Genomic DNA, 14,546 nt, shown 5'->3' on the forward strand with positions numbered 1-14,546 from the left:
CCCATGCTAGCAAATAGTTCAGCCCTGCTCCTGGAATGCCCCTCCAAAATATGCAACTCATTTGTAGTTATGCTCTTTACTCTGACTTTGGTATAAATGGATTCTTGACTCCTACATCAGATCCTGACTCTAATAGTCCCTAGCTGAGCCACAATGGCCATTAAGTTAACCATTAACCATTAACAACCATTCGGTTAATCTCTCTGATGCTTGGTTTCTTGTCTGTAAAATAGGGATAATAAAATACATAGTACCTACCTCACATGGCTCAAGTGAAATCGTGTATGTAAAGTGCATTGCCCACTTGAAAACACAAAAAAATTCTCATTATAACTTATAATATAGTTATGACATATATCTATAATTATAATTGCTCTAACATAGAACAGTCATGTTTTTGAGAATTCTGACCAGGGATTCAAAGTAAAGCAAAAACAATGATATTAGTAACTGTTATTTACATGGTATCTTCAAGTTTGCAAGGTTCTTTACGTATCTTATTTGTGACTCATAACATTCCTGTGAGTTATGTACAAGTATTTTTAAATTAATTTGATTTTTATTGTGAGCATCAATACCACACATGAACATTTCTGAAAAAAAGAACAGAAAAAGAATACTGTATATTAGCATGGTAGCTCCTTGAGGGTGAGGATTTTTTTTAACTTTGTATTTGAAGTTGTTAATTTCATTTTATTCATTTTTTAAATATTATTATTTTATAAATACAGAGAGGTTCCCCCTGCACCACTGGACCCCTAATGTCTCTTTTAACAAAGAATTTTTAAAAGGGAAAAAAAAAACAACAAAACTAATGAACGCATTATATGAATGTTCTCCACTCCAGGACACAGACTTCTACCAAAAAAAAGGGATTAAACTTGGTCATTATACAAGCATTATTTAGAGAAGAAATTCAAACACAGAGAAGATATAAATATCTATACAAAATTTAAAGCAAGAGATCTTATCCTAGGGTCCATAGATCTCTAAGGGATCCATGGATCTATTTCAGGAATTCTATAAATCAAAAAGGAAAATTTACATCTTTAATTTTCACTAACTTCTAACTTAGATTCTGTATTTCCTTTAATAATTTCAAAAGATTATTCTGAGAAGGGGTCCATATGATTTCCTAGGTTTCTAAAAGGGTTTATACCACACAAGAAAAGTAATACACCCCTCATTTAAAGAATGATTTTTGCTTGCAGACTGAATCGCCACTCTTGGTCCGACCTTATTTAGCACATCTCACTAAGTCTGAGCTCCATGCAGTCATGACAGCAGGGTTTTCAACCATTGCTGGAAGTGTCTTGGGTGCATATATTTCTTTTGGGGTAAGTGAAAAGGTTTTAAAATTTCATTATGAAAAATTCAATGTTTCTCTTGCCTTCCATTTCCTTTTCTTGTCTCTCCAATAATAAACAAAGATGTGAGGGTAGGGCCTGGCTTGTGTTTGCCCTTATTAGTGACTATAATAATATAGAAAAGGTCTAGTTTGTCACCTTTATATCTCTGTCTCATCAGCTATTTCTGGAAAAGAATATGAGTTTCTATGAGAAACTGGCACTAAAATGACTGTGTGGATAAATGTGATTTCATCAATGTTGGCATTATTTATTACCAGGGCTAATTGCAAATCTTTAATGCATTCAAATTTTTAAAATATAAATAGAAAATTCATATTGACATAAACAAATTAAATTAATGTTCTTTTTTATTATCTTTATTTTTTCTCAATAGTAATTTACCCAAAATTCATTTTTGTAAAACTTCTGTGTTCCATATTTTTCTTCCTTACCTCCCCTTTTCTCAAGGCAGCAAGCAATCTGATATAGATCATATATGTGCTATTCTTTTAAACATACTTCCATATTTGTCATGTTGTTCAAAAAAAATCAGATAAAAAGGGAGGAGGGGGGAACCACAAGAAAGAGAAAAACAAACAAGGTAAAAATACTATGCTTTGATCCCCATTCATTCTCCATAGTTCTCTCTCTGGGTGTGATTGGCATTTTCCATCCCAAGTCTATTGGAATTGCCTTGAATCACTGCATTAAATTTATATTATTGAATATCTAGAGTTCAATATTTACTTATATTGTATTTAATTTATACTTTAATATATTTAACATATATTGGTCAACTTGCCATCTGGGGGAGAGAATGGGGGGAAGGAGGGGAAAAATTGGAACAAAAGGTTTGGCAATTGTCAATGCTGTAAAATTACCCACGCATTAACTTGTAAATAAAAAGCTATAATAAAAAAAAAATACTTAGAGTCCAGAACAATTGCCTATTAAAAACGTACTGATTGAGGTATATTATGAGAAAAACAATTAAGTATGTACTCCCACACACATGTGAGTATTTTTGTATGTGTGTGTGTCCACGTGTGTGTGCATGTTAGCTTTCATTAGAATAAATCAATGTAAGCTCCTTGAGGGCAGGGAGAGTTTCTTTTTTTTTTTTTTTCTTTTATATCTTTAGTACTTAGCACTAAGGCACACATAGTAGGCCCTTAATAAATGAATGCTGATTGATAGATTTTTGGATGATGGATTGACAGGTTCTGTCACAAATGATTTGGATAAATGTGTTGAAAACAAATACAGATTCATTTGGGGAATGGAGGTACTAGGAGTATTTGTGGATTAGATAAGCCCGACATGTTTCCAGAATGGCACAGACCCTAGCTATGAGAGAAGAGAAAGAAATCTATAGGAATGGGCAAGTCTGATTTATGTAAGCGATTGGGGAAAAGTCGATAATTGTCCTTCAGTTAACAACCGTGGAGCTTACATTCTAACAGAGTCATATATATATAGGGTTTACATATATATAATATGATACATAAAAATGAATCTAAAACAAATGATGGTTGGGTGAAGAGAGGGATATCACTAGTAGGTAGTAGGAAGATCAAGAACAGCTTCATGAAGAATGTGAATATATTGAAGGAACCAAGTGTTCTAAAAGAGGGAGTTAAGGACGGAGTATGTCCAGGGCTGGGAACAAAGGAAGCAAGGAGGACAGATGGGGAATTGTGTGTAACAGCTAGAAAGCCACGATGGCTGGACTTTTATAGAATGTGTACAAAGAACTAATGTATAAAAAGCCCTGGAAAGATAGGAAGGAGACAGATAGTGAAGCACTTTAAATGCCAGTAAAGAAGTTTACTGATCCTGAGATCATGTAGAGTGTTTCCTGAGGAGGGAGACAATATGGCCTGAGATTTTAATGTGAAGCACTGTTCAATCATGTTTAATTCTTCCTAATCTCAGTGGACCATAGCACATCAATTCTGTCCATGCTTCTCTTGGCAAAGAAACCAAATTGTCAAAAGGGTCAATGACAAAATAGCTAAGAATTCCTGGGCTAGATGGATGCTATTCCCCCTTCCTGTCTGAGATTTTCTGATTCTCACTTAAACTTCTCAAGAAAAACATAGGCAGCTAAATTGCATTAGATCTGGAGTCCAGAAAACCCAAGTTCAAATTCAGTCTCAGACAGTTGCTAGCTGTGTGACCCTGGGCAAGCCTTAATCAGCCCCAGGTTCCTCAACAGTCCAATGTAAAGATAGCAGCACCTATTATGAGGATAAAATAAGATAATATTTGTAAGGCACTTGGTAATTCTTCAAATCCTGTAAAATGTTTATTATATTATTATTATTATGTAAACTTTTTATTGAAAAAAATCTGATCTCTAATGAGCTTTCTAAATATCTTATTGCCTTGACTAATGCTTATAATAGAGTGTCTCAATGGAAGAAAATTAGTTAATTTTCTTTCATTTGAAATTTCAGGTTTCACCATCACATTTGTTAACTGCTTCAGTGATGTCTGCCCCTGCCTCTCTGGCTGTTGCTAAATTATTTTGGCCTGAGACAGAAATTCCTAAAATAACTCTCAAGAATGCCATGAAAATGGAGAAAGGGTAAGTAGGAGCTATTCGGCCATCTCTCACAAAGATTTATAAGGTCTATGTAACCTGTCTGCTCCAGTAGATCAGTTCCCCTGTTCTACTTCCCTGGGAAAAGAATAAAAAAAAAAAAATTCCAAGTATGGTAAAATCTCAATTAACCAGAACATTCAGGGAATGATATATTCTGGTTCATTTAGCTTTCCAGTTATCACTTAGGCTTAACCAGAAATCCCTTTTTTTATTTCAACCTTCTTTGCTGAAAATCTTTCTAAATATAATAATCCAATTTCCTGCTTTGGAAAATACAGTACAGTGAGTATAATTGAATCTCTTTGATTAAGGAGCTTGCAGTGCCTCAGGGTGGTGATCATTCTGAAGAGCTGTTCTCCTTGAGAAGTAGCATTGTAGGCAATTGGCCTATATGAGAGCTGGTCTGTGGATGTACCTGGAAAGGAAGAAAAGAAAAGAAAAGAAAAGAAAAGAAAAGAAAAGAAAAGAAAAGAAAAGAAAAGAAAAGAAAAGAAAAAGAAAAGAAAAAGAAAAGAAAGAAAAAGAAAAGAAAGAAAAAAAGAAAAGAAAAGAAAAGAAAAGAAAAGAAAAGAAAAGAAAAGAAAAGAAAAGAAAAGAAAAGAAAAGAAAAAAAGAAAAGAAAAGAAAAGAAAAGAAAAGAAAAGAAAAGAAAAGAAAAGAAAAGAAGAAAAAAGAAAAGAAAAGAAAAGAGAAAAGAAAGGAGAAAAAAGAAAAGAAAAGAAGAAAAAAGAAAAGAAAAGAAAAAAAGAAAAGAAAAAGAAAAGAAAAAGAAAAGAAAAGAAGAAAAGAGAAAAGGAAAGAAAAGAAGAAAAAAGAAAAGAAGAAAAGAGAAAAGAAAAGAAAGGAGAAAAGAAAAGAGAAAAGAAAAGGAAGGAAGGAAGGAAGAAAGAAAGAAAGAAAAGGAAGGAAGGAAGGAAGGAAGGAAGGAAGGAAGGAAGGAAGGAGAAAAAAGATTCTTGATCAATCAGCAATAATAATACAAAGACTATATCTCAGTTGATTGAGACTTCTATTTGAGTAGTTGTAAATAGTTTTTTGAGTTAATTTTTATTATAAATGTTACAACCAAATGTGTAGAGAATCAGATACACAAGCCACTTTAAAATTATCTCAGTGGCACTTCTGCTTTGTTTTGTTTATTATTTTTAACATCACATTCATTATCCAATATATTCCTCACACATCTGACAACATGTCACAATATATCTGACACATAATAAATATATCACAACAATAATAGATAACATAAATATACTACAAATGTATATTTAAACATTATATATAAACCTTAAAATGTTTTACACATGTTTAGGTTTGCAAGCTCTTTATATATGTGGATCCTTAAATAAGAATACATTAATTGAATCACAGTATGAAACCTCCCTCAAAGGACTGAAGAAATCCAAAAGAATGTGAACCTTAATTTAAATACACCAACTTGACATTTTATGAGAATACATCTGAACAAATATATGAAGTATATATACTTGCAATATAAAATGAAGATAAAATCATAGCTCTGAGTTAGAAGGAACCCTCTCCAACACCACCCCTTCATTTTATAGATAAGGAAACTCAGGCCCTGAGAAGTTAAATGACTTGTCCACAATCACACAGACAATATCAGAAGTGAGATTTGAATCTAGATCCTTTGACCCAACTGAAAATCAAATTAGCCTTTTTGCTGAGGAGTAATGAGGCGTTGTTCCATAATATATACATATATAGAGAGATATATATAGATATATATATCCATATAAGGATAACAAAATCTGTTTCTACAAGTAGATACTAATCAAAATAATAATAATCAAATAATGGGCCTTCTATCAGCACTGAGTCCTTTCTCGATTCTCCTCCCAAAAAAAACATATTCCTGGAAAACACTTAAGCCAAATCAGGTAGTTTTGTTTTTTTTAACTTAAGGTACAACATGAACTAAGCTGGTATATGTCTCCCTGGAAATTAATAATTATCTAACTTAACCTTAACAACATAGGGTTCTAAAATGCACAAAATTATATAACAAAATAGAAAGGTTCTAAAATGTACAAAATTACATAACAAAATAGAAAGGAGGTTGAAATGCTGAGCAAAATATTTTCTTTCTTTTTTCTTTTTTTTATTATAGCTTTTTATTTACAAGATATATGCATGAATAATTTGACAATTGCCAAATCTTTTGTTCCAATTTTTCCCCTCCTTCCTCCCACCCCTTCCCCCAGATGGCAGATTGACCAATACATGTCAAATATGTTAAAGTATAAGTTAAATACAATATATGTATACATGTCCTAACAGTTATTTTGCTGTACAAAAAGAATCAGACTCTGAAATAGTGTACAATTAGCCTGTGAAGGAAATAAAAAATGCAGGCAGACAAAAATAGAGGGATTGGGAATTCTATGTAATGGTTCTTAGTCATCTCCCAGAGTTCTTTCGCTGGGTGTAGCTGGTCTATTCATTATTGAACAAATGGAACTGATTTGGTTCATCTCATTGCTGAAGATGGCCACATCCATCAGAATTGATTATCATATAGTATTGTTGTTGAAGTAATGACCTCCTGGTTCTGCTCATTTCACTCAGCATCAGTTCATGTAAGTCTCGCCAGTCCTCTCCGTATTCATCCTGTTGGTCATTTCTTACAGAACAATAATATTCCATAACATTCATATACCACAACTTATTCAGCCATTCTCCAATTGATGGGCATCCACCCAGTTTCCAGTTCCTTGCCACTACAAACAGGGCTGCCACAAACATTTTGGCACATACAGGTCCCTTTCCCTTTTTTAGTATCTCTTTGGGTATGAGCCCAGTAGAAACACTGCTGGATCAAAGGGTATGCACAGTTGGATAACTTTTTGAGCATAGTTCCAAATTTGAGCAAAATATTTTCAAGGTAAGTATTTATAATTTGCCTTCACAACTGAATACAATAGGCAGGCCTCAACTGGTAATGAAGCCTGTTGATTCAATAAGAGAATAGTTTCCAAACTGTACTTCTAATTCACATTCCTGAGATATGACTGCTTGAAATTTGATTCAGTTCCACGAGGCAAATATTTAACTACCTACTTTGTGCTCACAAAAAGAATCAGTGTTCTCTTAATTGGAACTTTAAAAAAAATGTATTCTTTTAACAATATTTCCAAGACGGCATATGGAAAAATAGATATACTAATGCATCATTGGCAGAGCTACGAACTGGTCCGATCATTCTGGAGAACAATTTGGAACTATGCATCCATTACCCAGAAAAGCAACTACTAAATATATCTCTTAAAGAGAGCAGCAGAAAAGGAAAAAGACTAATATGTACAAAAATATTTATAATAGCTCTTTTTGATGTGGCAAAAAATTGGAAACTGAAGGGATGCCTGCCCATCAATTAAGGAATGACTGAACAAGTTGTACTATAAAATTGTGATAGATTATTATTGTACTTTAAGAAATGACTAAGATAATGGTTTCAGAAAAACCTGGAAGACTTATATGAGCTGATGCAAAGTCAAATGAGCAGAACTAGAGAACATTGTACATAGTAAAATAATATAAGTATAATCGATTGTGAATCAATACAATGATCCTCAATTCCATGATGAAAATGCTATTCACCTTCAGAGAGAGAAAACTGCTGAACCCTAAGGGCAGATTGAAACGTTTTCTTTCACTTTATTTTTCTTGTTCCCCGATCCAGCACATATGGCATTGTTAAGGTGAAAATATTTTGCGTAACTTTATATATATAATGGGTATTTTTTTTTGGTCATTTCAATGGAAAGAGAAACACTAGAGTGAGGGAGAGAAATAGATCTCTAAGAGATTTTCAAACAGCTCACTTTTATATTCTCTTTCTTTTTAATTTTTTTCTGGTTATACATGTACATTAATTTTTAAACATATATTTCTTTATGAATCAAGTTGGGATAGAAAAATCAGAACATGGAATTATTGTTATTAATAATCAATCAGATAAATAAACATTCATCAAGAACCTCCTATGTATCAGGCACTGTGCTGGGCTCTCTATATAAAAGTGAACTCAATTCAAATGCTATCTCCAAATGAACCTTTTTTTCTTTTGAGAACAAAGAAAATTATTTTAATTCTTTTTCATCGCGGGTCTATTTCATGACTAATGTCACTAAATAAACTATTTATCCATCAAGTTCAAAATTAGAGATGCCCCTCCAGGGAGTTTATCCTTACTCAGGAATCCAATAACTTCTTATGTAACTAGCACTTCTACATACTTGCATCTTGCCAACAATGTGGATTTACAAATTCTTGGGCAGTATTTCCTTCAGCTATAAAATAAGAGGGTTGGCCTAGAGGATTGTTCCTGTTCCTTCTGCTTCCAGGATTTAAAACTAGAAAGGTCCAGAAGTCTTCCAGCAGAAAGATTCACACAGAATCTAGAGCAGGAAAACTTGTTTTTAATAATAATTAATAACTGCTGTTCACCATAACTGGTTTTTATTTTAAGCCTTTAAAAACATTTTTTTGAGAAAAGATCTCTAGACTTCATCAAATTGTTCAAGGGGTCCAGCACAGAAACAAGGTTAAAAAACCCTTGTCTGGCTAAGCCTAAATGAAAACACTGAGAGTAGGAAGATTAAGTGGTTTACCCAAGATCATACAAATAATAAATAGCCAACTTGGAATTCAAACTTAACTTTGGTGCTCCTTCCATTGTACCATGATGCTTTCCTTTAATAGTCTAGGATTTGTATGTGTAATGGGTATTATATTTCTTGCCTTTACATTGGTGGGGCAGAAGGTAGAGGAAGAGAGAGAATTTGGAACAGAAAATAAAAATTATTTTTAAAAAACAAGTCTATGATTCTAGATTTAGAAGAAATGGAAAAGTCAGCAGAGAGATTTTGAAGCAAATCTTTGATCTGTGTGGCCTCTGCTCCATTGCTTCTCCCTCCCCAGTAGTTCAAGAAGTAAACTCAGTATTAAAAAAAATTGTTAAGCCCTTGTGATATGAAGCTCTGGGAATACAAAGACAAATATGAAATAGTCCCTTTCCTTGAGGAGTTTACATTTTACTAAAATGGGGAAGGAGTAGAAGATGTATATAGAAATGTATATTAAAATGTTTGTGGCAGTTCTTTTTGTTGTGGCAAGAAACTGGAAACTGAGTGGATGCCCATCAGTTGGAGAATGGCTGAATAAGTTATGGTATATGAATGTTATGGAATATTATTGTTCTATAAGAAATGACCAATAGGATGATTTTAGAAAGGCCAGGAGAGACATATATGAACTGATGCTAAGTGAAATGAGCAGAACCAGGAGATCATTATGCACAGCAACATCAATATTATACAATGAGCAATTCTTATGGATGTGGCTCTCTTCAACAACGAGATGATTCAGGCCAATTCCAATGGCCCTGTGGTGAAGAGATTTATTTGTACCCAGAGAGAGAGAGGAATGTGGGAACTGAGAGTGGTTCACAACATAGCATTTTCACTCTTTTCGTTGTTGTTTGCTTGCTTTTTATTTTCTTTCTCATTTTTTTTCCTTTTTGATCTGCTTTTTCTTGTACAGCAAGATAATTGTACAAATATGTATGAAGAATTGCACATTTCACATATATTGGATTACTTGCCATCTAGTGGAGGTGTGGGGAAATTTGGAACACAAGGTTTTGCAAGGGTTAATGTGGAAGATTATCTGTGCATATATTTTGAAAATAAAAAGTTTTCATTTAAAAAAAAGTATGTAAAGAATTTGAGAAAAGAGAAAGAATTAGAAACTGAGGATGGGCATTGGGGGGAGGTTGAAGAGAGAATTCTTACAGAAGAGGTAACACATGAGCTAGAGGGGGAAATCTCCACAGAGGGTTAAATGTGAGAAGGCATATTGGTTGTGCAAATGCTTAGAAGAGGTAACTATGAAGAGAATTTGATTAGAGGGGAAGGAAGAAGAAAATCAATAGAGAGAGAATAGCTGTTCCTTCATCTGCATAATGAGGGGATTGATTTTGAGGATTCCTTCTTTAGAACTATGAAGCTCCAGGAGGCTGGATAAGAATCCTGAGAACAGGCTGTTGTTTGTTTTTCTTTTTTGTTTTTTTTCTAGTTCATGCATCCTTTCTGCAGTCTGTTAAAGCTTATGGATCCTTTCTTAGAATAATGCTTTTAAATACATAAAATACAATACACAGAATTACAAAGAAATCAATTACATTAAAATAGAGTTCTCAAAATATTTTTGGAAGCATGTTCATGAAGATCCTAGGTTAAGAACTCCTACATTGGAAGCCAAGCAAATGTCAAGAAATATCAAGAAAAGCATATGAGAGGGTAGTTAGTAAAATCGAATTGTTACAAAGACGTTTAGGAATGAAAAATGACGACTGAACTTAGAAATTCAGTCACTAGTTAACTTTCAAAAAGTAGGATTTTAATGGAATGTTGAGGCAGAAGTCAGATAGCAGGAATTAATCTGGAGAGGTCAGTGTAAATTTATTACACTGGTGTAATAAATGGTGACTAGGAATTGTGCTAAATGCCGGTGAGACAAAGACAAACCCTGCCCTTGTGGAGCTCACAATCTAAGGAGGAAGAGAACACTCAAAAGCTAGTCTTCTTTGAAGAGAAAGTAGACATAGTGGGCATTCTTTAAAAAAATCTTTTTTTTCTTTTTTAGTGAGAGGAAGAAGAGACCAGAGTAGGGAGAGACAAAATGTTTTTCAAGAGGTAGGAAGGGATTGAAATAAGTATTTAAATAGTTTGGTGAAGATATAGACACGGTTTGAGATTTAGAAGAAAGGAAATAAAGTCCCAAAGAATTAGAGTTTGCCAGAGGCAGTGTTCTGAGCCTTCTTCATAGAGACAGCAATTCTTTCTGTCAAGGCAGGCATTCTCATCAAAGCTCTGCTTTGGCTACCTCCCTCACTCACTGTGTAGTCCCCAACTGACCCAGAAATGACACTTTAATGTTGGAATTCTCTTTTCTTGTTATAGTGACTCAAGAAATCTCCTGGAAGCTGCAAGCAATGGAGCCTCCGCTTCTATCTCCCTGGTGGCAAACATAGCTGTGAACATGATCGCCTTCCTAGCTCTGCTGGCCTTTGTAAATTCAGCCCTTTCCTGGCTAGGAAACATGTTTGACTACCCTGAGATGAATTTTGAGGTACACTTTTTTCAGACCTTTTACTCCAGTGGTATTATTTCTGAGTGTGTTAAATAACTATTTGAAATTTTAGGTTTTGTGATAAAGACCAATATTCTGCTATTATATAGTATAAAGCTTCCAGCATCCCACCTTCTCCTATATGTATATTCAGTTTAATCTGGCAAATATTTATAAGTGTAAAGAAAGTAAAGAAAAATCACTTCACCTTCATAAGAGAGAGGGGGAAAGACAGAGAAAGAAAAGGGAGAAGGAGAGAGGAAAAGGAAGGAGGGATAGAAGGGAGGAGGGAAAGAAAGGAGAGAGAGAGAGAGAGAGAGAGAGAGAGAGAGAGAGAGAGGAAGAGGAGGAAGAGGAAGAAGGGAGAGAGGGAACAGCAGCAATTGAAGGAAATCAATGGAAGGGAAATAATCAGACAGAAAGTAAGGATTCAATGCTATGGAGTTAAAAAAGAGAGAGTACATTCCTGGTATGAAAAACTGCTTTGTGCAAAGACACAGAGAAAGAAGATAGAATGTTGGGTAGAGAAAGGCTAGAAGTCCAGTTGGACTATAGAAGAGAGTAATATGAATTGGAAAAGTACTATAGGTGTGAGTCTATATGGTGGAAGACCTTAAATTTAATTCTATATATTTAAATCCAACTTTTTATTCCTCTCCAATACTGCCACCACTCGGACAGTCCCTAGCCTTCCCCAATCAGCTCTCCATGAAAGCACCTTCATATTTCAACCTACCTTCTTGTGACAAGCAGGTGCTTGGATTAAATCATGTCTTTAAAGTCAGATTTACATATAAGGCTTAGGTTGAGGAACTAATAAATAATTGAATTTTTTGGATCCATGATTGCTTAGAATCATTATGTATCCTCTGGTCTTGTTTTTGTAGGTGATCTGCTCCTATGTCTTCATGCCTTTTTCTTTCATGATGGGAGTTAACTGGCAAGACAGCTTTCTTGTTGGCCAACTTATAGGATATAAGACTTTCTTCAATGAATTCGTAGCTTTCCAACAGCTTTCAAAAATGATCACAATGCGTAAACTAGGTGGACCCAAATTTGTAGATGGTGTGCAACAATACTTATCTGTAAGTACCTTCATTCTTTTGCTTTACAGATGGGGTCTTCAATTCATTATATGAATATTAATATGCCAATTTCACTTGTGTTTAATGTTTTATTTTTTTTTAAATATTTCAGAACAGAACTACTTCTGAGCAGTGTAGGAAGAGACCCAAAACCACATTTGTCTGAGAATTTAGTAATAAGCTTCATGGAATACAAAAATTTACTATTGGCATTTGTTGAGATGAGGTAGGAAGAACTCTGAATCTGTAGATGGGAAATTTATGAGTATTCATTGAATAAAATTCAACATTTCATCACTTCCTTCCTGTGAAAACTTAGGCAAGCCACTTAAATTCTCTGAAGCCTCAGTTTCCTCATGTGCAAAAAGAAGAATTTGTGTTGAATGAGCTACTAGAATATCAAGCTCACCATATCTTCACCATTTGGAGGAAGGTACTTTTTGCCAGCTCCACAGATATGATGACTCAACCAAGGTTACATAGCTAATTAATGGTGGGCTGGAGAGTAGAATTAAAAATCTAGTGCTTTACTATCCACCCTTTATAGAGTCACAGGGTATAAGAATCCCATGCTGCCAAGGGAGTATGAGACCATTTAGTTCAGCTCCATCATTTGAAAGATGAAGAAAATGAGATCCAAAGATGAAGTGATTTGCCAAGTTAAGACAAATAAGAAGTGTCAGAACTTCTTGAGGTTAAGGCTAGCTGGCAGGTACTATGACAATAAATGACCTTTAAATAATCTGAGATTTAGAACTAGACAGAATATTAGAAGTCTTCTAGTCTAGTTTCCTCCATTTTGCAGTTGAGGATACTGTGGCCCAGAGTGGTTGAATGATTTGTTTGTATGGGAAATGAGTGTGGACCACAGCACAGCATTTCCACTCTTTCTGTTATTGCCCACTTGCATTTTTGTTTTCCTTCTCAGGTTATTTTTACCTTCTTTCTAAATCTGATTTTTCCTGTGCAACAAGATAACTGTATAAATATGTATATGTATATTGCATTTAACATATACTTTAACATATTTAACATGTATTGATTGGTCTACCTTCCATCTAGGGGAAGGGGTGGGAGGAAAGAGGGAAAAAGTTGGAACAGAAGGTTTTGCCAGGTCAGTGCTGATCAATTACCCATGCATATGTCTTGTAAATAAAAAGCTATAATAAATAAAATAAAATAATATCAATAGAAAGACAAAAAAATGATTTGTTTGAGATCATGTAGGTGGCAATTAGTGGGTTGGAACTTGAATCCATGTCATCTCATTCCAAATCCAGTGTTGCCCTGTTGAACTTTTAGACAAAGAACAATGAAAGCTCAAAATCAAGATCCAAAAAATTATCAGGAAAGAGGAAACAAGCCAAGTAGTTACCTCCTACTTGAACCTCTGAAATGGGATCTGCTCATGACTTGTGCTGTTGTTTCACTTTGATTTGTGGCAGTCTGAGATGTATACTTATCTATTTATTTATGGAACTTTCTTTTTTCCATAGCTCTTAAATTTACAATATCAGAATTGGCATTTTCTCACCATAACCAGAAAGCTATTGTTAAAAAAAAAAAAAAAAGTATTGTATAAAACCAGTGACATTAACTCAATATCAAAAGTAATACTAAAATCCCATGTATACAGCTTGTAGACTTCTGTTGCCAGCTGGTCCTCAATATGGATTAATAAAATCAGGTTATTTAATCAGATAATCCATTTGGTTTACCTAGACAGAATTTTTCCCAATCCAACCAATTCAGAGAGTTAGTTACTCGACTAATTTGCAAAAAACTAGCATAAATAAATAAATACACATTGGTGAATAAATGATATTAAAATCTCTAAACTGGTTAACAAATTCCCCATCTTTCCATGTAACATTCCAACAATGCTTTTAGATATGTTCAAATAAATTTTTTCCAGATGCCCCAAAGTCTAGACAGCTAAATAGAACAACAGATTAGAGCACTGGACTAAGTGCGAAGAAGACCTGAATTTAATTCATTCTTTGATACTTACTAGTGGGGCAAGTCACTTAATAAGTCATTTATTTATTATTTTTCTTGGTTCCTCATTTGTAAAATGAGAATAATAGCACTTGCCACTTAGAGTTGCTGAAATCAAAAGTTATTTAAGTACTTTGTGAACCTTGAAGCTCTTTATCAGAGCTAGCTATTATTATGAAAGCTATATAGTAGAATAACAAACCTTAATTATTTCTCTTCTCAACCATCTCATTCTCATGCACAAGAGAAAAAGAAGGCACCAACATGGTTTTTCATTGTTATTCTACTTCCTACAAATAACTCTGAAGCATAAAATTGACACTTCTTTTTATCTCCCACACTTCCTGGTGT

The 14,546-nt window shown here is 34.0% G+C and overlaps 1 protein-coding gene across 1 annotated transcript in view; it reads left to right on the forward strand.

The window, feature by feature from the left end:
- Nucleotides 1-14,546, forward strand: part of SLC28A3 (solute carrier family 28 member 3) — a 122,456-nt gene that overhangs the window by 86,216 nt on the left and 21,694 nt on the right. Inside the window, exons 11-14 of the mRNA XM_051966180.1 lie at nt 1,212-1,337; nt 3,809-3,939; nt 10,944-11,112; nt 12,000-12,197. Of these exons, the coding sequence (XP_051822140.1) occupies nt 1,212-1,337; nt 3,809-3,939; nt 10,944-11,112; nt 12,000-12,197 (624 nt within the window). The remainder of the gene's footprint in view (nt 1-1,211; nt 1,338-3,808; nt 3,940-10,943; nt 11,113-11,999; nt 12,198-14,546) is intronic.

The sequence above is a fragment of the Antechinus flavipes genome, chromosome 1 (assembly GCF_016432865.1).
Source record: "Antechinus flavipes isolate AdamAnt ecotype Samford, QLD, Australia chromosome 1, AdamAnt_v2, whole genome shotgun sequence".
NCBI classification, from domain to species: Eukaryota; Metazoa; Chordata; class Mammalia; order Dasyuromorphia; family Dasyuridae; genus Antechinus; species Antechinus flavipes.